The 24,518-nt window shown below is 39.0% G+C and overlaps 2 protein-coding genes and 1 long non-coding RNA gene across 19 annotated transcripts in view; 2 read left to right on the top strand and 1 right to left on the bottom strand.

The window, feature by feature from the left end:
• Positions 1–20,074, bottom strand: part of ZNF382 (zinc finger protein 382) — a 45,248-nt gene extending 25,174 nt beyond the window's left edge. For 2 of the 14 annotated variants that reach the window (XM_027078947.1, XM_027078953.1), the window contains exons 1-2: positions 19,878–20,074; positions 145–218 (exon numbers count right to left, since the gene is read on the bottom strand). Coding sequence is in view for 6 of the 14 variants with exons in the window: in XM_027078953.1 (XP_026934754.1) it covers positions 145–153 (9 nt within the window). In the remaining 8 variants the exon portion in view is untranslated. The other 12 variants (XM_027078945.1, XM_027078952.1, XM_027078948.1 and 9 more) reach the window with 11 other exon arrangements.
• LOC113605601 (zinc finger protein 331-like) lies at positions 2,527–17,169 on the top strand. 3 transcript variants are annotated; one of them, XR_003427269.1, is made up of 4 exons: positions 2,535–2,635; positions 13,671–13,758; positions 15,427–15,550; positions 16,808–17,169. XR_003427269.1 is itself a non-coding variant. In XM_027079092.1 (3 exons), exons 1-3 carry the CDS (start codon positions 13,750–13,752, stop codon positions 16,945–16,947), a joined length of 273 nt encoding a protein of 90 aa, XP_026934893.1. In that variant the 5' UTR covers positions 13,591–13,749; the 3' UTR covers positions 16,948–17,169. The 3 variants fall into 3 exon arrangements, 1 of the variants encoding a protein (XP_026934893.1); XR_003427270.1 differs by lacking the exon at positions 13,671–13,758 and having other exon boundaries at positions 2,527–2,635; XM_027079092.1 differs by lacking the exon at positions 2,535–2,635 and having other exon boundaries at positions 13,591–13,758.
• The window catches only part of LOC113605620 (uncharacterized), a 9,653-nt gene continuing 5,182 nt past the window's right edge, over positions 20,048–24,518 (top strand). Inside the window, exons 1-2 of one of the 2 annotated variants that reach the window (XR_003427285.1) lie at positions 20,048–20,153; positions 21,280–21,333. This is a non-coding gene — a long non-coding RNA (uncharacterized LOC113605620). The other variant, XR_003427284.1, reaches the window with a different exon arrangement.

Consider the following 24,518-nt stretch of genomic DNA (forward strand, 5'->3'; position numbering starts at 1 on the left):
TGTACCTAGGCCACTTGCTTGCCCTACTGGAGACCAGTTTGATGGAAGCAAATCCCAATACCCAGAAAATTTAAGGATAGGGAAGCAAATGTTCATATAACCTAAAAACAAGTTACTTCAGAAAGAGAGGAAACATCATCTCACCTGAGGCATGGCTTTGATATTTGCAAGAGATGAAACTTCTCTTATGAGCTCTTCTTTTGGAAAAGGGAAGAGTCCTGAGAAGGCAGAGATGGGAAGATACAAGGAGCCATGTGAAACCATATTTGACTGAGATCACCCAGAATAACTCAGTTAAATCTACATCTATTTTCAGTTTCAGCACTTGCCCACTCTGTGTACCCCACACAAATCCAGGACAGAGATAAGTAGGGAAATGGACAAATCCTGTTGCCTTATCAATGCCAGAAACCTAATCTTCTGGTGAGGTAGAATAGATTCTGGGGAATCTGTTGTAGCTTGGAGAGAGGGAACATTGTGTGTTTCCCTCTGCAGCTCTACCTTCCATCTGCCATGGAAGACAGATTTATCATACATTTCCAAATCGTTCTTCATGGATTTCCTACCAATTTACACTGTCTCCAGCAGTGCATGAGAATACCTCCCCACATCCTAATGAATGCAGTTGAAAATAACTTTAATCTCTGCCTACCAGATATATATATGTTCTAATTTACACATTTCTTATTATGAGAATAAGTTTTTATTTCTTTTCTGTGATGACATCTTATAGTATGTCTGTTTTTCTCATAGGTGTTTATTTTCTAATTGGTTGACATTATCTTCTTTTTCAATTTAATAAATTAAACCTTTATTTTAAGTTGAAAGTAATTTTTCTTAGCTGTTCATGTAACTATTAAAGTGTTTACGCCTTGTGAAGATTTTTTTCCCTGCATGTTTTATTGTTTAGCAATACTATGTTCTCAGTTGATGTGAAATGCCATCTCTATCATCATTACACATCACTATATACTTGAGAATATTTGGACTTTCTATTTAATTTCTCTACTTCATCTCTTTATTGATTCACCTGTGCGTACTACTAATTAGCATAGTTAATTATTGAAAATTAACCATTATTCATTATTAATTTATTAATAGTAATTTAAGTATTAACTACTGAACAACTCTTTTTAGTAGTACAGGTATGGAAATAGAAAAGAAATTGATCTTTCCACACTGTAGGCTTTCAGGCAGAGAGAATAGTTTGCTAAATGAAGTCTGAAGTATTGACTGCTACAGTGAATATTTTAAATAGCAAAATAATATTTTAATTACTAAAATGAGACTGGTCTTATGATTAAAAGTATACCTAATACTTTTATATCATGGAATGCCTGAAGAGGCTATTGACCCTGCCATAGATTTCATCCAGAAGCAGGAAAACTTATTCATATATCAGTGTTGAAAGTGCTAGTTATGGGTAAAAATTGTTTTTTTCCTGCATGCTACCCATGGAACACTAATTATTTTAACACATTGGTTTTAGTTCATATAATACTTCCCTGTAATGAACCTTACCATCTGGGAATTATGAAATCTTACCTCTTCCTTTCCAATACTCATACCTCTATTTTATTTGCTAAATAGCTACTGAGTTACAATTCTGCAGGCAGGCTTAATGACCACTATTCAGATAATCAAATCTTAAGTACCTAACTAGTGGTCATACAGAGTCTCTCAATCACAAATAGTAACAGTAGGTTACAAACACATGCAAAGTTACATTCGATCACTTACTTCAGAAAAGCACCGTCTCACAGCACCCCCATTGTCATTCACAATCTCAGACAGCACATTACTAATTCCAGGCAAAGTCACAAAATCACATCACAAATCATTTCGCTTCTCCATAGTCACCTGCGGTCTCAAACACGACTCACACCTAATCCGAAGAGAGACATATGCAGAGGAGTCCCCACGCAACAAGACTCATCCAGTTTCGCACACAGTCAGCCGCAACATCCCACAGAGCAGCACGCATCCAAAACGCAGCAGGTTGGACACAGGAGGCCGCTTCCATTTGGTACACACACACACACACACACACACACACACACAGCATCCTCTGTGTGAGGCCCTGCTCCCTGCGATGGAGATTCCTCGGGGTCAAAACAGACAAAATCGCTCCTCGCAAAACTCGCTCCAGGTCACACTCGATTGTCACCTTCAGGGTCACGCCCACGGACCACGCCCGAGGCCCCGGTAGCACAGATCTGAGTGTCTGGTTACCACTGCCCGGTTCCGGTTCCCTCCTCATAATTACCAGGCCGGGTTTGGGCTCCCGGTTTTCTCCCCAGACTGCCCACCAGGTCCCGCTTCCCTAGTCTGCCCTCCGGGACCGGAGCTCCCAATTCCCGCCTCCTCCTCAGAGGCCCTAGGACCTACCAACCTCACCCCCGCCAAGGCTCAGTTCTCTGCGCCTGCGCACTCCCGCGCGGGCAGGCGCTCCCAGGAGTCTGCGGGGCGGCGGGTTAGGAACCGCAAGGTCCCAGCTGCGGACGCTCGGGTGTGTTAGTGTCGGCGTCCGCACTTTTCCGGGTTGGACTCCGTTTCTCACAGGCCTTGGGGGGATTCATGAACTTCGGCCTCTGGTTCTTTTTCCGCTAGCCTTGTGGTCATCGATTTCCGTGCGGTGAGTTGAGGTGACCCGGGTCTGGGTGAGGGAGGAGCTCACTGCAGGAGTCCCAGAGTTTCCCAGACACGGATGCGGCAGGTGGAGGCAGGAGCCTCGGGCCTTTGTGAGTCAGCTGCTGAGGAAGGTGATTGTGGGTGGGCATGTGTAATTGTGTGACTGCATCAGTGTAAGATACACACATATGAGTGTATGTGTGTATCAGGAAGGGCGAGAGCGAGCAAGCGAGAGCGTGTGTGTGAGTATGGGGTCGGGGTTGTGTGCGTGGTGGGAAGGCTCTGACTGGCCCAGATCAGCTTCCTAGGACTGAGAGGGGGCGGGGCCTTATTAATGACCGTGGTCGGCGGCGACTGTGAGGTGTTACACTGTGACCAAGTGATCCTGTGACAGCACTATTGTGACCGACTAGCGACAGATCAAAACTGGCCTAGTGTGACTTTTTTTACTTTTAGGAGGGTGGTTTCATTTTTGCAGTTCTAGCATTGAGGAATCAGTGGACAAGATCCCTGTGTGACTCAGCCTGTGCCTGTCAAAGGCTGCGAGCCCCTTGTTAACCACAGAGGTCCCCAGTTCTAAAGCATGGCCCTGGTTGCCTTCATCATTGCACCCTGTATCTATTGTCTAGCCTAGTGCTTAATACACAGGCATGCAGTACATTAAGTGTTACCTGTTTGGGAGCTAATTGTGAATTCCATGGTTTCTTGGAATTTGTTGCACTGGGCTTTCTTTCACTGCCTCTATGTTTTCACCTGTTATAGCCACACTGCGCAGAAATGCTAGCTGCACAAAAATGGCTAGCATTCTAGGTCTCAAATATTCAAAGGGAAGTTGAATATTTGAGACCTAGAATGAAGGTTCCAACTAAAAAAATCAGAGCTCCGTGTTTATTACAGGGATTTTAGAGCTGGAATTGCCCTCGAGGCAGGGTCCTGGGAAGACATGATATTAAGGCACCAAGAGTAGGAGTCCTTCCTCCAAAGATTCCTCTTGGAAGCTCTGTGGGGGCAAGCTGCATATTGCAGATCTACAGCATTTTCATAGCTTTGTTGACAGGAAACTGCTGTGAACACAGAAACTGATTCTGCTCCTAGGCTTCAATCAACCTGACTTTTTTTTTATGATACAGGGAAGGGTCAAGAGTATTCCAGTCTTTCTCTTACTTCCATTGGGTGTATTTAACATGGATGATGGAGGCTTGCTAGGGATGAAGAATGTGTTCTTATTTAGCCTGTCTTGGTATGAAAGGCCTAGTATGTCATGATCCCCTTTTCCTTCCAAGTTTTGCCGTATCCCAAAAGAAGGGCCATGAAAGGAGTGTTGCAGCTGCACATCTCAAAGCCAAGCTAGAGTCATTTTTTTTTTAACATCTTTATTGGAGTATAGTTGCTTTACAATGTTGTGTTAGTTTCTACTGTATAACCAAGTGAATCAGCTATATGTATACATGTATCCCCATATCCCCTCCCTCTTCCATCTCCCTCCCACCCTCCCTATCCCACCCCTCTAGGTGGTCACAAAGCACCGAGCTGATCTCCCTGTGCTACGCAGCTGCTTTCCACTAGCTACCTATTTTACATTTGGTTGTGTATATATGTCCATGCTCCTCTCTCACTTCGTCCCAGATTACCCTTCCCCCTCCCCATGTCCTCAAGTCCATTCTCTATGTCTGCGTCTATTCCTGTCCCACCGCTGGGTTCATCAGAACCATTTTTTTATTTTTTAAGATTTCATATATATGTGTTAGCATACAGTATTTGTTTTTCTCTTTCTGACTTACTTCACAATGTATGACAGACTCTAGGTCCATCCACCTCACTACAAATAACTCAGTTTCATTTCTTTTTATGGCTGAGTAATATTCCATTGTATATATGTGCCACATCTTCTTTATCCATTCATCTGTCAATGGACACTTAGGTTGCTTCCATGTCCTGGCTATTGTAAATAGAGCTGCAATGAACACTGGGGTACATGACTCTTTTTGAATTATGGTTTTCTCAGTGTATATGCCCAGTAGTGGGATTGCTGGGTCATATGGTAGTTCTATTTTTAGTTTTTTAAGGAACCTCCATACTGTTCTCCATAGTGGCTGTATCAATTTACATTCCCACCAACAGTGCAAGAGGGCTCCCCTTTCCTAGAAGTCATTTTGAGGTTTTTGTTTCATGGAATGAATTTTTGTTTCTCAGGATATAGAATAACTTCATCTTAAATGCCCTGCCAAATAGTGACTAATCCATTTACCTGGCCAAGCCTTCTATTCCCAGTTAATGATAGTACCATTAGGATGGATCCCCTTCTTTCCCAGTTCCTTATCAAATGCCCTTCCTACAGTTAATTTTTGTATAACCACTTGGCAACACTTTCCCCTTGTGCTGTTTTTGTTTAAGCAGTCCCATGACACAGAAACAGTCCTCCTTTACATGGTGATTTGTTAATGCTTAGGTAGAATTACACATTAGATACTTTAGATTTTCTTCAAAGACATGAGTGGGAAAATGGCAAGGTAGGATAAGGTTTGATTGATTTCAGTAACAGTCTTCAGTAAAAACGGTCTTCTGTTTTGGAGACCTTTAAGAATATCATTAGGGGTATGTACAGAGACATCTCTTTCAAGAAGGGCAGAAATTTTTTCCCAAGGAATTAGGAGATTTATATGGTACCAACCAGTTATTGAATAAGATTAGGCAGCATCAGTTTTTTTCAAGTCATATAATTGTGTAGACTGAGTCAGCAATGTATAATGGTCTCTGAGTCTTGAGCAGAGGTCAGCAAACCATGACCCTGCAGGCCGAATCCAGCTTGTAGCCAATTTTTTTTATGGCCTGTGAACTAAGACTGGTTTTAACATTTTTCTACAATTGACAGCATATCAAAAGGAGAACAATATTTCATGATGTGAAAATTATATGAAATTCAAATTTCAGTATTCATAAATAAAGTTTTGAATTTTGTCAAAAACTTCTATGGAAATTTGTTTTCTCTCTTGTTATATTAGCACCTGCATAATATCCTTGATTTTCTCTTTTGCCCACAAAGCCCAACATATTTATACCTGGTCCTTTACAGAAAAATTAACTGACCCCTAATCTAGAGTATCTGGATTAAAATCTTGGTCTTGTAAGTATTGGTGAATCTGGGCAATATATTCAGTGTCTTTCTGTTCCAGAGTTTATTGTTTGTAAAACACAAATAATAGTACCAATTTCAAACAGTTTTTATGAGGATTAGGAGAGTTAATATTAACAGCACTAGAACAGTGGCTAGCAATAATAAGTGCTTAAATTAAAACCTGTTATTCGGGGACTTCCCTGGTGGCAGAGTGGTTAAGAATCCGCCTGCCAGTGCAGGAGACACGGGTTCGAGCCCTGGTCTGTGAAGATCCCACATGCCACGGAGCAGCTAAGCCCGTGCGCCACAACTACTGAGCCTGCATTCTAGAGCCCGCGAGCCACAACTACTGAAGCCTGTGCACCTAGAGCCTGTGCTCTGCAACAGGAGAAGCCACCGCAATGAGAAGCCTGTGCACCACAACAAAGAGTAACCCCTGCTCGTCACAACTAGAGAAAAGCCCGTGCACAGCAACAAAGACCCAGTGCAGCCAAAAATAAAATAAAGAAATACATAAATGCATACATTTATGGAAAAAAAAGGGAAAAGAAACCTAAAAACCTGTTATTGGGACTTCCCTGGTGGTCCAGTGGGTAAGACTCTGCGCTCCCAATGCAGTGGACCCAGGTTCAATCCCTGGTCGGGGAACTAGATCCTCCATGCCGCAACTAAAGAGTTCACATGCTGCAACTAAGAAGTATGTGTGCCGCAACTAAGACCCCACACAGCCAAAATAAATAAATAAGTTAAAAATATTAAAATTAAAAAGAACCCAGTTGTTATTATGTGGATATCCTAAGTCATCCCACATTCATGAATGAGGAGCAATGAAAATATAAAGTTAATTGTAATGGGCATTTTTAAGAAAACAAGGTATATGCTTAGATGGTCTATAACAGGTATCCTTCACCTTAAATGATTTGCCCTTAAATGGTACACCTTAAATGATACAATTTGGAATTGTATACCAAATTATTGTATATTTATTTTATTAATGTGTATTTTTCTTGGGGAAAAAGTCTATAATTTGGAGACTGTCAAAGGTGTACAGGAACCAAACAGGGTTTGAATCACTGACCTGGAACCAATAATTTACACCTGGAAGTGAACTTTAAGAGGAGTTTGTCCCCAAATAATTTCCTGTATCATGTAAATATAAGGTTAATCACATTACATTCAAGTGATTAATATTATATAGATACAAAAAGAGATTCTAGTATGAAAAATACAAAGTGTAATGCTATGCAGTATTCATGTTTATGAACAAAATTACTCAAATTGCTAAATTATAAATCAGTTTAATTATTATAATGGCATTCCTTACCAATTTTTCAAGGATTGTATCCAATATGGTACATTAACTGGTCGTTCAGTAGAGAAAGGCAATGATAAAGCCACATTTATTAATCCTCTACTATGAACCAAATATTGAAAGTGTCACTTACCTGAATTTTGCACACTCACAGGTGAATCTTTTTTTTTTTAGGACTGAAGATTTTTCTTTTAATTTTTATTTTATATTGGAGCATAGTTGATTAACAATGTTGTGTTAGTTTCAGGTGTACAGCAAAGTGATTCAGTTATACATATACATGTATCTATTCTTTTTCAAATTATTTTCCCATTTAGGTTATTACAGAATACTGAGCAGCATTCACAGGTGAATCTTAACATAGAAAGTGTCTCACTATGTTTATGAAATACAGTAAGAGAAGATACAATACTTGGTAGGTTTATTTATTTTAGTCACACTGGTTTTTTAGTGCTTTTACCTGTCATTTTGCCAGTCTGTTTGCTCACAGTTTTCATAAGAAGTAGAAGATACCCCTCCCTACAACGCTTTTTAGAAAAATGCTTTATATGGAAATAGGTGTTAATTCCTGATGATCAAAATGAATGTAGTCTTGTTGAAAAAAATTAGTAATCCAAATTGCACTTATAAAATCTAAAGTACTTATAATTTTAGCATCTAGAAATAATCACTATTAACATTTTGGTGTACATTCTAAATTTTTCCTTATGCTTATGTTTATATGATTTTGGTTTTTTCAGAGAAAAAAGTCACGTGAATTAATCATTTAAATGAATAAAGACCTCTCTAGCTCTTAGTTTGAAAAAGGAATTCAACCCAATCAATGGTTTGTTATACTTCCTTCTATGTAGTGTCAAATGACAAAAACTAAAACAATTTGGCAACGAGTTTGATATCTTTAATTCAAGGGAAACAATCCATGGATTGGGGGAGTACAGTGCCTCACAAGGAGTAGAGCACTCTCCCAAGGGGTTTTGGGCAAGAGAGAATTTTATAGACTGTTAGAAGAGGCAACAGGGAAATGGCATAATTGGCTAGGAGGTCAGGGATTTTCTTATAAGGCTAGCTGGTCCAGTTTTCTAGGGTAAGGTAAGATAGCCAAAGCTGAGTTGGAAGATTGGATTGGTGTAACGTTAGATTTCCTTAATAGGTGTTTCCTGTAAATGTAAGCTGACTTAAGTTTACATTTGTGACGTGGGCTGGACCACTGGGGTGGCCCCCATTGTGTGGATCCTGATACACAAATTAACTTTATCAGTGGGGATAAGGAAGTAACAATGACTTCCAACTGATTTGACAGACCTTTTGCAATTTTACAGATAACAATTTATGCATAATTCCAGGGGAACAAATTATCAAGTAAAGCTACTCAATTAAGTATTTAATTTTCTTTTTTTGCGTAGTTACTTTCAGAAAATAGCGCTAATATCTCAAGACCAAATATCTTAGGAGACTCCATTATATAAATTATGCTGGCAAGGATGAGTTTATAGTTTCAGATAACAGAACTAGATGTTAGTAGTTATAAATATGCATAGTTATAAATAACCCAGCATAAAAGCCTGGGTTAGGCAGCGAACAAGATTGATTTTTTGTTAGTATTTTCAATTTGTTACTTAAGTGGGTCAGATTCTCTTAGCTAGCTTTATGAGGCAGAATGGTGTCTACCTGTAGCTGCTGTCCTCTTCTTTCTCCCATTCTTTGTGAGTAATGTTGCTGGTGAAAACAAATTATATTTGTAAGCTGTGCTCTGCAATATATTAGCATTATAAGGAAGAGCAGGCCTAAGAAGCTCGAATTTCACTTTCAGGAAAAATGGTAAGCAAAGAAGAGAATTTCCTTTAATGGTAATTACAGGATATGAAATAGTCTCTTCGTCATCAATAAAAAATAGATAATTTTTTTTGGTTTTTTATTTTCACTTAATCCTGACAACTCTTTGAGGTACTAGGTACTATTGTTTTTCTCACTTTATTGATAAGGAAATCTAGGCAGTACAGATAAGATACTTATGAACACACACAATAACTTTTAGAGCTAAGGTTGACATACTGAAAGTTTAACCACAGAGCTTGTTCTTATTTACAACTGCACATAATCTCTCGATAAGTTTTTAAGCTGCCTGTCTTACTTATTAATTCATTACAAATGTCTTTCCTCAACATTTACTATGAATTAGAGTAATCACCTTTAAAAACTAATGTACATATTAATAATAGCTACCAATAATTTTTTTTTGGCTGCCCCATGTGGCTTGTGGGATCTCAGTTCCCTGACCAGGGATTGAACCCAGACCAAGCAGTGAAAGTGCCAAATCCTAACCACTAGACCACCAGGGAACTCCCATCAATAATTTATTTAACCTCTTTTCTACCCTGAGATATTTATGATTATCAAAACTGTGATGAATATCCTTAGATATATCTTCATCTACTTTTATATGTTTCCTGCTCACAATATGCCAGAACTTATTCTAGTACTTGACGGGACACCAGCACTAAAAAGAGGTTAAGTTGCTCATTATTAAGCAAAGGTCAAATATATGTGGGAATAAATATAAGGTAGGCTGTGATAAAGGCTCTTAAGTCAGATGACACGTGTTGGGAATGCATATGGAAGAGACATTCTGATGACAGCATTCTTAGGTTATGACCAGTTATATTGGAAGACATAAAAGCTCTGGGGAGGTAAATAGGTTTTATTCAAGAAAATTTTCGTGAGATTAGATGTAAAAATGAGACTAACAGAACAAGATTAAACAGGTGTTTGGTTGTCATCAGGGCTAAAAGGAATGAATTAGAAGTGAATTAAACCCATACATCAGGAAGACATGAAGGCAGCATTTAGAACATCAAAACTTATGAGACTTCTCTCAGGGACCTTTAACCGTTCTTTTCTAGGCAAAACTCCAACTTCCTTTGCCATATGTAAAAATCAAAGTGTTAAATCAGGTGTTGGGAGCAGAAAGAAACAAAAGCCATTCAGAGTTGGCATCTATTTATCCTGAGCATCTTCTCAAAGTTCAGGGAAGACTGTTTAAGACTACTTCTTAATTTAAGAGTGGCCATGTATTAATATAAATATGCACTTTAAAAGTCTTTAAAAAGAAAGCTATTCTTCAAAAATATATTAACATTAATACATGGCCACTCTTAAGAAGTAGTTTTAAATAAAAAAATCACAGACAGCATAGAGAAGCAATGCTAACATAAAGTTTCATAACTTTCCAGATATTTTTCTTTCTGTTTATATATATACATTTTACAGGCAAAATGACATTACATTTATGTATTTATTTTAAAAAAACTATTGAATATGTTTTGAATATTTTCATACTTTTTCCAACCTTTATTGAGATATGATTGAACATGTTAACTACAAATTTTTTTATAACCATGCATTTAATGACCACCTTAGTAGTCATGAATGGATGTTCTATAATTTATTTTAAACCAATCAGTTATTGCTAAAGCTGAATCTTACCTGGGCATTTGCTTCTACTTGCTCTGCAGCTCCCATGTCTTGGCCAACTTTACCTCCCCATCTAGGACCCTCTGGGAATATTTGTGTCATTTCAAGTGTAGACATGTTCTGCAGTGTCACATTGGCTCCTGCTGGGTGGAATGCAGATGACAGTAACTTGCTCAGGTGTATTTTTTCAGAGGAATAATATAGGAACTGAATAGTTTACCCTTTTATCTGGGTCTCACTGAATACAAATATCTATGTACCTCCCCAATCAAAATCTACTGGTTTTGAACTTCACATAATGATAGATCTTTTTTAAAAATAATTAATTAATTTATATTTTTGGCTGTGTTGGGTCTTCGTTGCTGCACACGGGCTTTCTCTAGTTGCGGCAAACGGGGGCTACTCTTCGTTGCAATGCGCGGGCTTCTCATTGCAGTGGCTTCTCGTTGCAGAGCACGGGCTAGGCACACAGGATTCAGTAGTTGCAGCACATAGGCTCAGTAGTTGTGGCTCACAGGCTCTAGAGTGCAGGCTCAGTAATTGTGGTGCACAGGCTTAGCTGCTCCGCAGCATGTGGGATCTTCCCGGGCCAGGGCTCAAACCCATGTCCCTTGCATTGGCAGGCGGATTCTTAACCACTGCACCACCAGAGAAGCCCAAAGATAGATCTTTTTTTTTTTCAACATCTTTGTGTGATTCATCCATGTTGCTGCATATAGCAGGCACCTTTTCTTTTGCTATGTATTCCATTATAGGATGTTGTACAGATTATTTTTCTGTTATTCCGTTGTTGGAAATTTGAGTTGTTTCTAATTTTTCTTGAAGAGATACTACTGCTATGAACATTATTGTACATGTGTTTTGTGGACTTAAGCATTCATTTTTGCTGTGGAGATGCACAGGGAAAGGATTGCTGGGTTATGTAATACATCTATGTTTAGTTTTGTAGACACCAAAAAACATATTTCCAGTATGCTATGCTCTAACAGCCACTGCATGAGAGTTCTAGTTGTAATAAGCATAATACTGCAATCTTTATGATAACCACTAAGAATAATGTATGACAGTATAAATTAATGGGGAAAACTAGAATAATAAAAGTATTTGACTAATACAACAGAAGGTAAGAATGGTGGAATAGAAGAACAAAGAAACAGAGGGGACACATAAAAGCAAACGTTGGTGTACCCAACATTATTAGTAATTAAATTTCATGAAAGTGGATTAAACACTCCAATAAAAAGAAAATTGTTGAACAAAATCAACCATATGCTTTTAGCAGCTGACACATATTAAGTATAATGACAGAAAACGAAATCTGAAAGAGGTATAATACGAATACTAAAGGAAAATTGGTGTCTCTCTATTAAGATCAGGAAAAAAAAAGGACTTACGAGAGATAACGGGGACGTTTCATAATGATAAAAGTTTAAACCTAAAAAGAAGATATAGTGGTCATGAATTTGAATATACCTAATAACAGCTTCAGGATATACAAATCAAAGATTAACAAAAATAGGGGCTTCCCTGGTGGCACAGTGTTTGAGAGTCCGCCTGCCAATGCAGGGGATGCGGGTTCGTGCCCCGGTCCGGGAAGATCCCATATGCCGTGGAGTGGCTGGGCCCGTGAGCCATGGCCGCTGAGCCTGCGCGTCCAGAGCCTGTGCTCTGCAGCGGGAGAGGCCACAACAGTGAGAGGCCTGTGTACCACAAAAAAAAAAAAAGAAAGAAAGAAATGGGAAGTGCTAAGCTGTTGGATTCTGGGACTTGTGTTGGCTTGGGGGTAGGACTCCATGTGAGCCAATGTTGTTTTGCAATGGCACTGTTTTCTGTTTTTGTGTGTGGGGTGATCAGGCATTCCCAGTTTCTACCTAAAAAACCATCCCCAAATTAGTGGCTTAGAACAATGATATCATTTGTTTTAATCATTAAGTTGTTCATTGGGCAGAACTTTGTGGAGACAGCTAGTCTCTGCTCTACTTGGCTTCAGCTGGGGTGGTTTTAAGATTGGGGACTGGAATCATCAGAAGGCTTGCTCACTTACGTATTTGGTGGTTGATGCTGGCAGTCAGCTGGAACCTCAGCTGGACTGTGGTTGGAATATCTAGCTGTGGCCTTCTTGTGTAGCTGCTTGGATTCCTCACAGCAAAATGGGTGGGTTTCAGGGTGAGCGCCTTGAGAGTGAGTTAGTAGGAAGCTCTATTGCCTTTCCTAATCTAGCCACGGAAAATAGACAGTGTCATTTCCACTGCACTCTATTCATCAAGAGAATCACAAAGGCCTGTTCTGTTTCAAAGGAAGGGAAATAAACTCCACTTTAAAAAAATTAATTTATTTTTGGGTGCGTTGGGTCTTCGTTGCTGCGTGTGGTCTTTCTCTAGTTGCAGTGAGTGGGGGCTACTCTTTGTTGTGGTGCGCAGGCTTCTCATTGCGGTGGCTTCTCTTGTGGAGCATAGGCTCTAGGGTGCCCGGGGTTCAGTAGTTGTGGCTCGTGGGCTCTACAGCGCAGGCTCAGTAATTGTGGTGCACGGGCTTAGTTGCTCCACGGCATGTGCGATCTTCCTGGACCAGGGCTCAAACCCGTGTCCACTGCATTGACAGACAGATTCTTAACCACTGCGCCACCAGGGAAGCCCCTAAACCCCACTTCTTGATGACGTAGGTGAATGGCAAAATTCTGGAAGGACATGCAGGACCTGAAATATTGTTGTGGACCTTACTGGAATTTACAGTATGTGTCAATCTCTGAGGCCAAAGATGAGGTTTAGGTGTGGATGGTGTCTTCCCTTTGCAGCCCTGTAAAGTAGAATAGCGGGAGGAGTATCTGCTCGAGATGTGCCCAATCTCAGGCCCAGGCCAGTATTGGCAGAGTGGAGGACGAGCCAGAACCCTCCTGCTGAAGTGTCTGGATCTTACTTTCAGACAGGAGGACCTCTGCTTGATATCTGTGCCTGTTTACTGGATTCTTTGTGTGTGGACTGTTTAGATTTGTCCAGAACCCATCTTACCTTTTATTTTCTATGTATGTTGATAAGGTACTGTTTACAGGCAGGAAGACAAAAGAAAAAAGCACATATTAATGTGTATCATTTGGGGAGATGAGAAGTACATGTGGTGTCAGAGCAACTTTTCTTTTCCCAGTTCTCACCTCTGTAGTCTCTGTGCTTCTCCAGGAGGGAAACCCCGAAGAGTACTGACAGGTTCTCAACCATTTTAAACCATGGCTTTGGTAAGTTTCTGTTTCTCCCTAGTTCTTGAACATAGTTATATATTAGATCATGTGAACATTTCTTTATTTAGAAATGTCCTGTGTAACAGAGATCTCTAAGAAGCTGTCCCCAGTTCCTACCATACCAGTGAAGTATGATGCCAACCAGCCCAGGGTCCTCCTGATGGCTCTCCCTGTTCTTCCATTAATGTGTAGCATCTCCTATAAGTTCAGCCTTATTTCAAGAAGAATTATGGAGTAAAATTAAATCGCTTGAGGAGGAGGTATTTCACCATCCAAAGAATGGTGGAGAGATGATTAAGAGAAGTTGGTCCCATTTGATTACTCATGGAAAAACTTAGAAATTCTTTGCATTTCTAGGAAAATATATGATTGGCAGTTGATTGGCCCCAGTGTTGGTATGTGTTGAGATTACATGTTTTATGAGGCTTTTAGGATTGGGTAGGAGTAAAATTGGGACTTGCATACAGAGAGATCAGGGATCTACCTTGGGAATCAGTCATGGAAAGATGATTATCAGGAGGAAGATTTATTGTGTACTTGAAAAGTTTGTGCTGGTTTAAGATGATTTTCTATGTGATTATGGACCATTCTGTGTTTTATATCCACTAACTCAGGATCAAGGAAAGTATTCAGTGAGGGATGGTGGCTCAGCTAGATTTAAAAGAAGTAGCTAACTACAGACTCCCATCAGTAGAAAAGATGTTAGAGATTTTTTTCCCCACCCTAAACTTGGTAGTATAAAAGAATAATTAAGAGTGATATATCTACTAGATTAACTGTAGCTGTTAAAAAATTTACTAAATACTTTGGCATAAGAAAGTTTAGTGCTTATTACATATTTTTAAATAATGGTCTTACACCCAAACCGAAACAAGTTAGAGAACAATTTAGTGTGAAATATGAAACCATTAAAAAAATGACAACTAGGGCTTCCCTGGTGGCGCAGTGGTTGGGAGTCCGCCTGCCAATGCAGGGGACACGGGTTCGTACCCCAGTCCAGGAAGATCCCACATGCCGCGGAGTGGCTAGGCCCGTGAGCTATGGCCACTGAGCCTGCGCGTCCGCAACAGGAGAGGCCACAACAGTGAGAGGCCCATGTACCACAAAAAATAAAAAAAAATAAAAAAAAAAAAAAAAAAAAAAAAAAAAAGGTATATAACATAATGATGAACCTGAGGCTTGAAGAAATTCTTTAATTTTATGCAAACTATTATCTCTCTATCTATATAGAGATTTAATACTATGTTGGAAAAGAAATTCCATGAATTATATTTTCTTAGTCTATAATGAAAAAAGAGAATGTAAAAATTAACATTTATTAATAACTTATGAGGTAGGCATATGGCATGCAGTATGCTCATATTCACTATTTCAGTTAATTGGTAAATTGTGATTCTTTTATTCATTTCTAGCCATGTTTCTAGACATGTTTTTATCTGAGGAATAAATAGGCATGAACTAAATCAACTAGATTACTTAAAAATATGTGTATAATCTGTTTCTGAAACACTGATTTCCTTAACTTCTCTTACCATAGACTTCCAGCCACAGCCTATTTGCTTGCTATATAGCCCCCTTCTTGGACTTCAAACCTTTATCTACTCTCTTTCTATTTTGAAAATATTTCTTGAATTTCACCAGTAATGCATGGGTTTGTGCTTTTAGGAATGGGGAACATTCAGGAAAGCGGCCCTAGAGTTCACTCAGGAGGAGTGGAATATCTGGGGTTCTGCTCTGAGGGAACTGTACTGGGATGTGATGATGGAAAACAGCAACTTAGTCTTACTGGGTAAGCTGTCTGCCTCAAATAATTTAAATATTCTCTCTGGAACTTTTCATCTTGCAAAACTGAAACTGTATCCATTAAACAATATCTCTCCATTTCCTCTTCCCTAGCCCCTGGCAAACACCATCCTGCTATCTGTTTCTATATGTCTGACTACTCTAGATACTTCATATAAGTGGAGTAATACCGTATTTTTATTTTTTGCCCCCAATCCCCTAAAAAAGTCTCAGAGATTGCAAGTTCCCTCATCTCTTTGGGCCAGTGAGTAGTATTTTTCTAGAAATATTTTATAGGACTAAGCAGAGTCTTAGTTCCAGCTCTCTGCCCCCTGTTCCTGTGTAGAAATTAGAACCCCAGACCCCAGTTAGTACTCTAAAGCATTATATATGGGATCAAAGATCTCTATGAGGTGTCAGCTCAGTTACCTTTATATTTACTGTCGTGATTCATCTCTTTGTTGCTGGATGCAGAATTTTCCTTTTTCCTTTTCTTTTCTTTTGAACTTGACCATTTTTAAGACATTCTGTCATAGTTTAGATGGCATTTCTCTGTGTTTATAGGGGGAGTAGGGACAGGTATCCACTTGTTATGTCTCTCTTTAAAAAAAATTTCTGGGACTTCTCTGGTGGCACAGTGGTTAAGAATCCACCTGCCAATGCAGGGGACATGGGTTTGATCCCTGGTCCAGGAAGATCCCACATGCCGTGGAGCAACTAAGCCCGTGTGCCACAACTACTGAGCCCATGTGCCACAACAACTGAAGCCTGTGCACCTAGAGCCCATGCTCTGCAACCAGAGAAGCCACTGCAATGAGAAGCCCGTGCACTGCAACTAAGAGTAGTCCCCACTCACTGCAACTAGAGAAAGCCTGTGCACATCAACAAAGACCCAACGCAGCCAAAAATAAATTTAAAAAAATAAATAAATAATTTTAAAAATTTCTACTATACTTCGTTCTTACCTCTTACCTAGAGGAGAGAAAAAAAATGGAATGATTTCCTCATTTTCAAAAAAATGTAAGGGAGGCATGGAGAAGAAAAAAGAGTGGGTAGTATTGAATTAATGACCAAAGGAAGGCTTAGGGCAGCTTTTCTAATTTTACTGAGGTTCAAAGCCTGCTCTATTCCTAGGCTCCTGTCACCAAGGACCTGCTTCTCTTGACCTTTCTCTTCTCCAGTGCTTTAGTGTGTATAGAAAGTAGGCTTTTATAGCTGCTCTTTCAACCATAGATTACTTCCATGCCTTTGGTGCTTGTTACAGAATGGAGACGTGTAAATAGGACAAAGCACTCCTGGGATATGACTACGAGGGAGAGATCGAGAAATATGATCCATAAGGGTGAGCTGGAGATGGAAGAAAGGACACAGTGTAACACGGGGACCTCCCTTCTTGCCATATAGTAATATTATAATCTATTGATTTTACATCTATGTTTACTCACTAGAAAACCAAGGTCTGTGGACATAATAAAGTCTTCTTGTATGGGCTCTCCTAAGCACTCAATACTTAGACTGTCTAGACAAGAAAGGTTCATTCAAGGAATATATGCTTATTTAATTCAAGAGAATGTATTTCCATTTGTGGGCATGAGAAAGGAGATGCTGAGCGAAACATGCAATTAGTAAGTGAACATTAGTTAAAATTAGAAGAAGATGTTGAATAGGTACAGGTTTATCTGGAGAGAACAAAAGGAAATGTGGACCAGTTTCATGAAAGGGAATCCTATCTCCAGGAAGTTTCAAAATGGGAAACTGCTCATATATGCTAGGGGAAAAAGACTATTGCAGAAAGGAGAAAAGAAACATCATCTAATTGGAGCCATGGCTTTAAGGTTTGCAAGAGAGGACCTTTGCTCTTTTCGATTCTTTTTTAGAAAAATGAACAAGGAAGAGAGAAGGGAGGCATAAGAAACCATGTGAAACTGCACTTACCTTAGAGTTTCCACAACAACTTGATTAAATCTGCCTACTTACATAGTAAACAGTTACTATTAAATATTAATATTCATTATGCTAAATATTAACTATTCAGTAATACAGGTTAGGGAAATAGAGAAGAAACCGATTATATACTTTTCCACACTGCAGGTTTCAGTCAGATGGAAGAAATTTTTCCTTTAAATGAAGTTTAAATATTGATTTTTACAGTAAACGTTTTTATTAGAAAATGACTAATTTAATTGCTATGAGACTGACCTTGTGATTCAAAGTATTTCAGATACTTTTCCTTAGCTTAGAGCGAATGAAAAAGTTATTAAATTACCCATAATTTCATCCAGGAACAGGGGAAAAAAAACTCACTCAAATCTGTTAAAAGTAGTACATAGAGGTAAAAAAAGTATTTTCTTGTGAACTACTTATTGAACCCTAGTCATTTCAACATATTAGAATTAGTTCAGATGATGTTCCAAGTATACAATCCAGTCATCTAGAAATTGATTTTACCTCCTACTTTCCAATTCTTTTTTTTTTTAAAGTAACATACTTAAATTCAAGGTGTACAATGTGATGATTTGATACATGTATATACTGGGAAAAGATCACCACGATAAGGTTAGTTACCTCATATAATTATGCTTTTTTTTGTGTGGTGATAACATTTAAGATCTAATCACTTAACAACCTCCAAGTATATAATACAGAGTATTATTAATAATAGTCACCATGCTGTACATTAGATCCCCAGAACTTATTCATCTTATAACCTTTGACCAACATCTCTCCCTTTCTCCCACCCTCAGGCAACCACTATTATTCTACTCTGTATTTCAATGAGTTTGGGTTTTTTTAGATTCCACATACAGTGAGAACATAGTATTTGCCTTTCTCTGTCTGACTTATTTCACTTAGCATAATGCCCTCAGTGTCCTTCCATGTTGTCACAAATGGCGGGATTTCCTTCTTTAAGGCCAAATAATACTCCAGTGTGTGTGTGTGTGTGTATGTGTGTGAATGACTGTGTGTGTGAGTGAGTGCATGGGTGTAAACACACATTTTCTTTATCCATTCATCTGTCAGTGGACACTTAGGCTATTTCCATGTCTTGGCTATTGTGAATATTGCTGCAGTGAAGATAGGAAGGAGTCAGGTATCTCTTTAATATCCTGTTTTCATTTCCTTTGGATAATCTTATACTGCTATTTTACTTGATTAGAAACAGTCATAATTCTGCAAGCAGAACCAAAATGAAACACACCTAACTAGACACACACAGTTTCGCAGTCATTCATTAATATCACCTATGTAGTGATCCATTTTCACAGTCACATTATAATGAACACACAAAATCATGATAAGAGTTGGTACAGACACCTTGTTTCCTATAATCTCACCCACTTCACAAAACCACAATTCCATGGACTCTACGTGATATTCCTAACTCCACTGAGCCCATCTCCTAATTCCATAGAAGAATACCAAATCAAACTCAGAAACCACTTACTTCACAGTCACATACAGTCTCAAACAGAAATCGTAACTAATCATCCTACAAGGTTTGTCAGCTTCTTAGAAAGTTAAATAGAAACTTAACCTATTATCAGCATTTTCTTCCACTAGGTATCTCCCCAGGAGAAATGGAAACATGCCAGCGTTATCAAAATACATAAAACCTGGAAATACACTAAATGTTCATACAGAGAAAAATGGAAACACAAATTGTGGCACATTTGCACAATGGAATGCTGTCCAGAAACAAAAGGAATGAACTAAACAACATTAATAAATCTTACAATAGTAGGATGAGCTAAAGGAGACAATTGGAATTGTAGAACTGACAAAGCTAAACTACGATGACATGTATCAGAACCATGGCTGTCTCTGCTATGAAACTAAAGGAAAAGGACACCAGCGAACTTCCTGGCGGTGACGATATTAAACGCGCCAAGGGCGTGCATACACTCACTGCGCGTCTGCTATGTGCCATGGGTGTTGGGGCTTTCTCAAGGGCCAAAACTGACAAAAACAACAAAACCCTTGACCCTCTGGTTCACGATCACGGACCTGGGGTCCCGCACGTACAGGCCTGAGTGAACTTCTCGCCTGGTCTCTCTCCTGCCCGAAGTCCCTCCGCACGGCTTCAGCCCTTCTTAGCCCGGCCTCCCTCGGGAGAGATTCACGATTCCCGCCCCGGCCCTCCTCTGCCGGGTTCCCAACTCCCTCTTCCCTCCTAGGCCCGGAGCTTCCAATTCTCAGCCAGCCCTACCCGAGCCAGGATTCTTCCGTTTGCCTCCTCGGCCCGCACCCGGCTTCCAGTTCCCTTTTCTGCCCTCCCCGGCCCAGGTTTGCGATTACTTCCTCAGCTTGGGCTCTCCTTCCTTCCGCGACCTCACCTCGCTCTCAGAGAACCATCACCCGGCTCTTCGGCATCTGGAAGGACAACCAGATGCAACCCCTCCACCAAAGTCGTGCGACCATTGCGCCCTGGAATTCCCGGTAGTCTCGGGGCGGGGAGGGGAGTGTCTCTGCAGCTGATGGGCTCCACGCTCCGCTCGAAAGTCTGGACTTTTTCGGTGTTGGACTACGTTTCCCACAGGCCCCAGAGCCGCCAATGACCTTCGACCTTTGGTTCACCTTCCGGTGTCGTGGTCATTATTGGGTTATACCTGGTGAGTTGAGGTGACGCAGGTTAAGCTGCGGGAGGGGCTGGCGGTGAGGAGGCCTGAAGCTCGCAGAGCGTGGATGGGGCTTGTGGAGCCAGGAGCTTGTGTATGCGTGAGCCGCGGACGACCATGGTTGCGGGTGCTACTGTTTGTGACGGCGTCCTTGTTGAGTGTTAGTTCGCGCCTGTGCGTGCGTGAGAGCGAGGGCTAGAGTGCGTGTGACGGGGCCCTGGGTTGGCGTTACTGGTATCTGATTGGGTTGGTGAGACTGTCAGCGGGGGCGGAGCCTACTGTGTGATCATGGTTAACATGGACGTGGCGACGAGGGTGTCTGACTGACACAGTGACCGAGTGATCCTGTAACATCTCTGTTGTGACTGACTATAAGTGTGCACGAAGTGGAGTTTTAAAATTTTGTTTTCAATGAGCTTGTTGAAGTTTGGAGTTTTGTTTTTTTCATCTAGGAGTGTGTAAATTTTTTTTGTACGTGTGTGTGTATAAGCTATTAACACCATGTCCCCAGTACCCAGCCTCGTACTTTACACAGAGGGGGCATTGGTGAAGTGAGTGTTGCCCATCCAGGTACAATTGTAGGTTCCATCGCTTCTTGGAATATGTTTCCCTGGATTCTCTTCTGTCCTCACACCATGTAGCCAGTTGGGTCTAGCTGTAGAGGGATGGCCATCAGAGTGAAAGTCATGAATTTCACTCCTATAATGAAAGTTCCCAATAGAAAAGTACATACTGAATCCTTGGATTAGCATCTAGGCCTGCACTTGCCTTCAAGACAGGCTTCTGGGAAGACATGAGGAGGAGGGCACAGGTGTAGAATCCCTTCGTGGGTTAAACTCCCTTGGATGCATTATGGAGGCCATTTACACCTTTCACAACCACAGCATTCCCTGAGCTGTGTCCTGTAGAAACTGCTGTGAACTTAGATTCCAGCTCTGGGCATAGGTGATGCTTACCTTTTTCTCTGATACTGGTAAAAGTCAGCATTCTAGTTTCACTCTTACTTCCATCCACTTGTATTTGTGGTGGGTGATGGGTCATGTCTGATGGTGGACAGTGTGTTCACCACGACTCTTAGCCAGTCCTGAGTCTCACAAGTCCCTTCTTCTTGGTCCTGTAGCTCTGCAAGTTCTGAAGTGGAGAGCATTGCTACTAACTTAATGGCCCATACAAGGTCAGTTCGTGTTTGCTTTTTGTTATCATACATTTTTGTTTTACAGAGCATAGAATATTTGCTTTCCTTCTTTTAAATTTCCCTACCTAATTGTGACTTATCAATTTTCCTGGTTCATAGGACTTCCCTTCCCAGTTAATAACAGGGCCATAGAGATGGGTCCCCTTCTCTCCCAGTGCCTTTCCAAATACCCTTTTCCCTTCCAGTTAACTTACCCATTGGGTAAATCATTCAATTACCGCACATGCTCTTCTTTCCAAAGGATAGCACAGAAATACAACTCATGGAGGATAAATTAAGGGCTTGTTTTAGAATACGCTTTGTTAAAGTTAGGTAGAATAACATAGCAGATACCTTTGGTTTCCAAACAAGGCAAGATAGGAAGTGGTTTGATTTCAATCAGTAAGTGACAAAGTTGACTTTGACATTTAAGAGTGGGTATATGATTGGAGTTTCGTGAAGAGAGGTATGTGTGTACAAGGGCAGGGAGTTTTTCCAGAGAATCCATGGGGAGTTTTGAGTGGTGACAACCAAGTCTTGTTTGAGATTTGGCAGTAGACTTTGTTTCAGACCACATATTGGTGTAGACTGTGATAGACAGTGTGGTATAGTGGTATTTGAGTCTAAAGCAATACTAATGGAAATATAATGAAAGCCACTTAGATAATTTTACAATTTCTATTGAACACATTTTAAAAAGTAGGAAGAAATAGTTGAAATTAATTTTGATAATGCATCTTATTTGAACCAATATCTCTAAAATATTATTTCAACATATAATAACAAATAAATTGAAGTATTTTACATTCATATCTTCATACTAAGTTTTCAAAATTTCGTGTATATTTTATTGTTATAGCACTTCTCAATTTGGATGCTAAATTTTCAGTGGTTAAGGTGAAATATATTCACACCAAAACAATAAAATTGTGTTTAATTGAAAAACATTTTATATTGCTTTTGTATTTTAATTAAAACTAAATTGAAAATTCAGTTCTTTGTTCACACTAGTCATATTTCAATGAGGTCAATATTTATTAGTCTATGTTTTATAATTTCTTTTTATAAAATGTACATAATAATCACATCAGTGCTTTATGGATTTTATGAGAATTGGATACATTAATCTGAGCATAGCCCTAGACCACTTAATGCGTACCTTGTACTTAATAAGTCCTCAAGAAAAAAAACAGTTGTTATTATGTGAAGATTCTAAATATTCCTTATAAATTTCTATAAATGAAGAGTAATGAAAATATAAAGTTAATTTTGATGAGCACTTAAAAGGAATTTTTAACAGCCAGAATTGCAAAAGTCCTAAAATAGAAATTCTTAACCTAAGGCAATTTGATTCCATTTTGGTGCTCACAAAGGACCACAAATCTGTTGAAATTATGTTCAAAATTATTCTATTATATAGTTCCTAACTGTTTTTTTTTGGTATGTTTGGTTTTGTTTGCAGAAAGTCTGTAACTTCATGGGGTTATATAATTGTATATAATCTTAAAAACTAAGTTAATCACATTACGTAAATGTGATGATAATACCATGCAGATAAGAGAAACTATGGAGTTAGTCATAAAAAGAAAAATGATTAATATGTAATATTATACAGTATTTTTACATAGGAAAAAGAACATTCCAAATTGTCAGTATTGTATATGAATCTGTTTTACTAAGATTGCATTTGTAAGCAATTTTATATATCTAAAATATTAGTTTTTGAATAATGAAGTTAAAAATTAAGCCATATGTAATAAGTGTGTACGCTGTACCAAACACATTTCTGCCTTCTTTACACACATTTTCTTATTTAGTCTGAAAATGCTACCATCTTGAATTTTGTTAATTCAAGTACGTGAATAGTGAATGTACCCTACTGCACTGGTGTGATACAACTAAATGATGTTCATAAGTTTGTAGAAGTAATTTATTTCAGTCACAAATTTCCTTCATGTTCCCACTCATTTTGAAGATCTTTTTATTCATAATGTTATTAAACAGAAGGAAAACTTGCCTCCAACTCTGTTAAATCTGTTATGCAGAAATACCTCTCATATATTTCTGATGATGGAATTAATGCAGGTTTGTTGTAAACTATTCAGTTTTTAAGGAACTTGGAAAGTATAAAGTCAATAATTACTCATAGTCCCACCATCCAGAATAATCACTTGTAATAACATAATGTACATTCTTCCAAAATTTTTCTCTCTAGGTATGTGGGGCTTTTTGTTGTTGTTTTGTTTTATTTTTTTGGAGATACAATTGACATATAACATTGTATTAGTTTCAAGTGAATAACATAATGATTCGATATTTGTGTATATTGCAAAAATACCACAATAAATCTAGTTAACATTCATCATTATACATAATTATGAGTTGTTTTTTTCCTTGTGATAAGAACTTTTAAGATACACTCTTAGCAACATTCAAATATACAGTACAGTATTATTAACTATAGTCATCGTGCTGTACATTGATCCCCCTGATTTATTTATTTTATAACTAAAAGTTTGTACCTTTTGACCACCTTCACCCATTTTGTCCACCCCTTACCCACCATCTCTGGCAACCATCTGTCTGTTTTCAGTGTCTAGGAGTTTGTCTTTTGGTTTTTGGTTTTTTCGATTCCACATATAAGTAATATCATACAGTATTTGTCTTGCTCTTACTTATTTCACTTAGCATAATGCCTTCAGGGTTCATCCATGTTGTCACAAACGACAAGATTTCATTCTTTTTTTAGTGGCTGAATAATATTCCGTGTGTGTGTGTGTGTGTGTGTGTGTGTGTGTGTGTGTGTGACATTTTCTTTACCCATTCATCCATCTGTGGACACTTAGGTTGTTTCCATGCCTGCTATTGTAAATAATGCTGCATGAGCATGGGGGGTACATAAGTCTTTCTGAGTTAGTGTTTTAGTTTCCTTAAGATAAATACCCAGAAGTGGAATTGCAGGATCATATGGTATTTCTGTTTTTAATTTTTTTAAGGAATCTCCATTCTGTTTTCTGTAGTGGCTGTACCAATTTACATTCCCACAAACAGTGCACAAGGATTTCTTTTTCTCCACATCCTCACCAGCATTTGTTATCTGTCTTTTTGATGATAGCAATTCTAACAGTTGAGGTGATGTTCCATTGTGGTTTTTTTTTTTTTTTTTTTTTTTTTTTTTTTTTTTT

The sequence above is a fragment of the Aethalodelphis obliquidens genome, unplaced genomic scaffold (genome assembly GCF_003676395.1).
Source record: "Aethalodelphis obliquidens isolate GAN/ISIS:26980383/991018 unplaced genomic scaffold, ASM367639v1 scaffold43, whole genome shotgun sequence".
In the NCBI taxonomy this organism is placed as follows: Eukaryota; Metazoa; Chordata; class Mammalia; order Artiodactyla; family Delphinidae; genus Aethalodelphis; species Aethalodelphis obliquidens.

Excerpts from the sequence above, each read along its gene's own strand:
- LOC113605601 (XM_027079092.1), top strand. Across the intron at positions 15,551-16,807 it reads CAGCAACTTAGTCTTACTGG|AATGGAGACGTGTAAATAGG; the intron begins GTAAGCTGTCTG and ends TGCTTGTTACAG.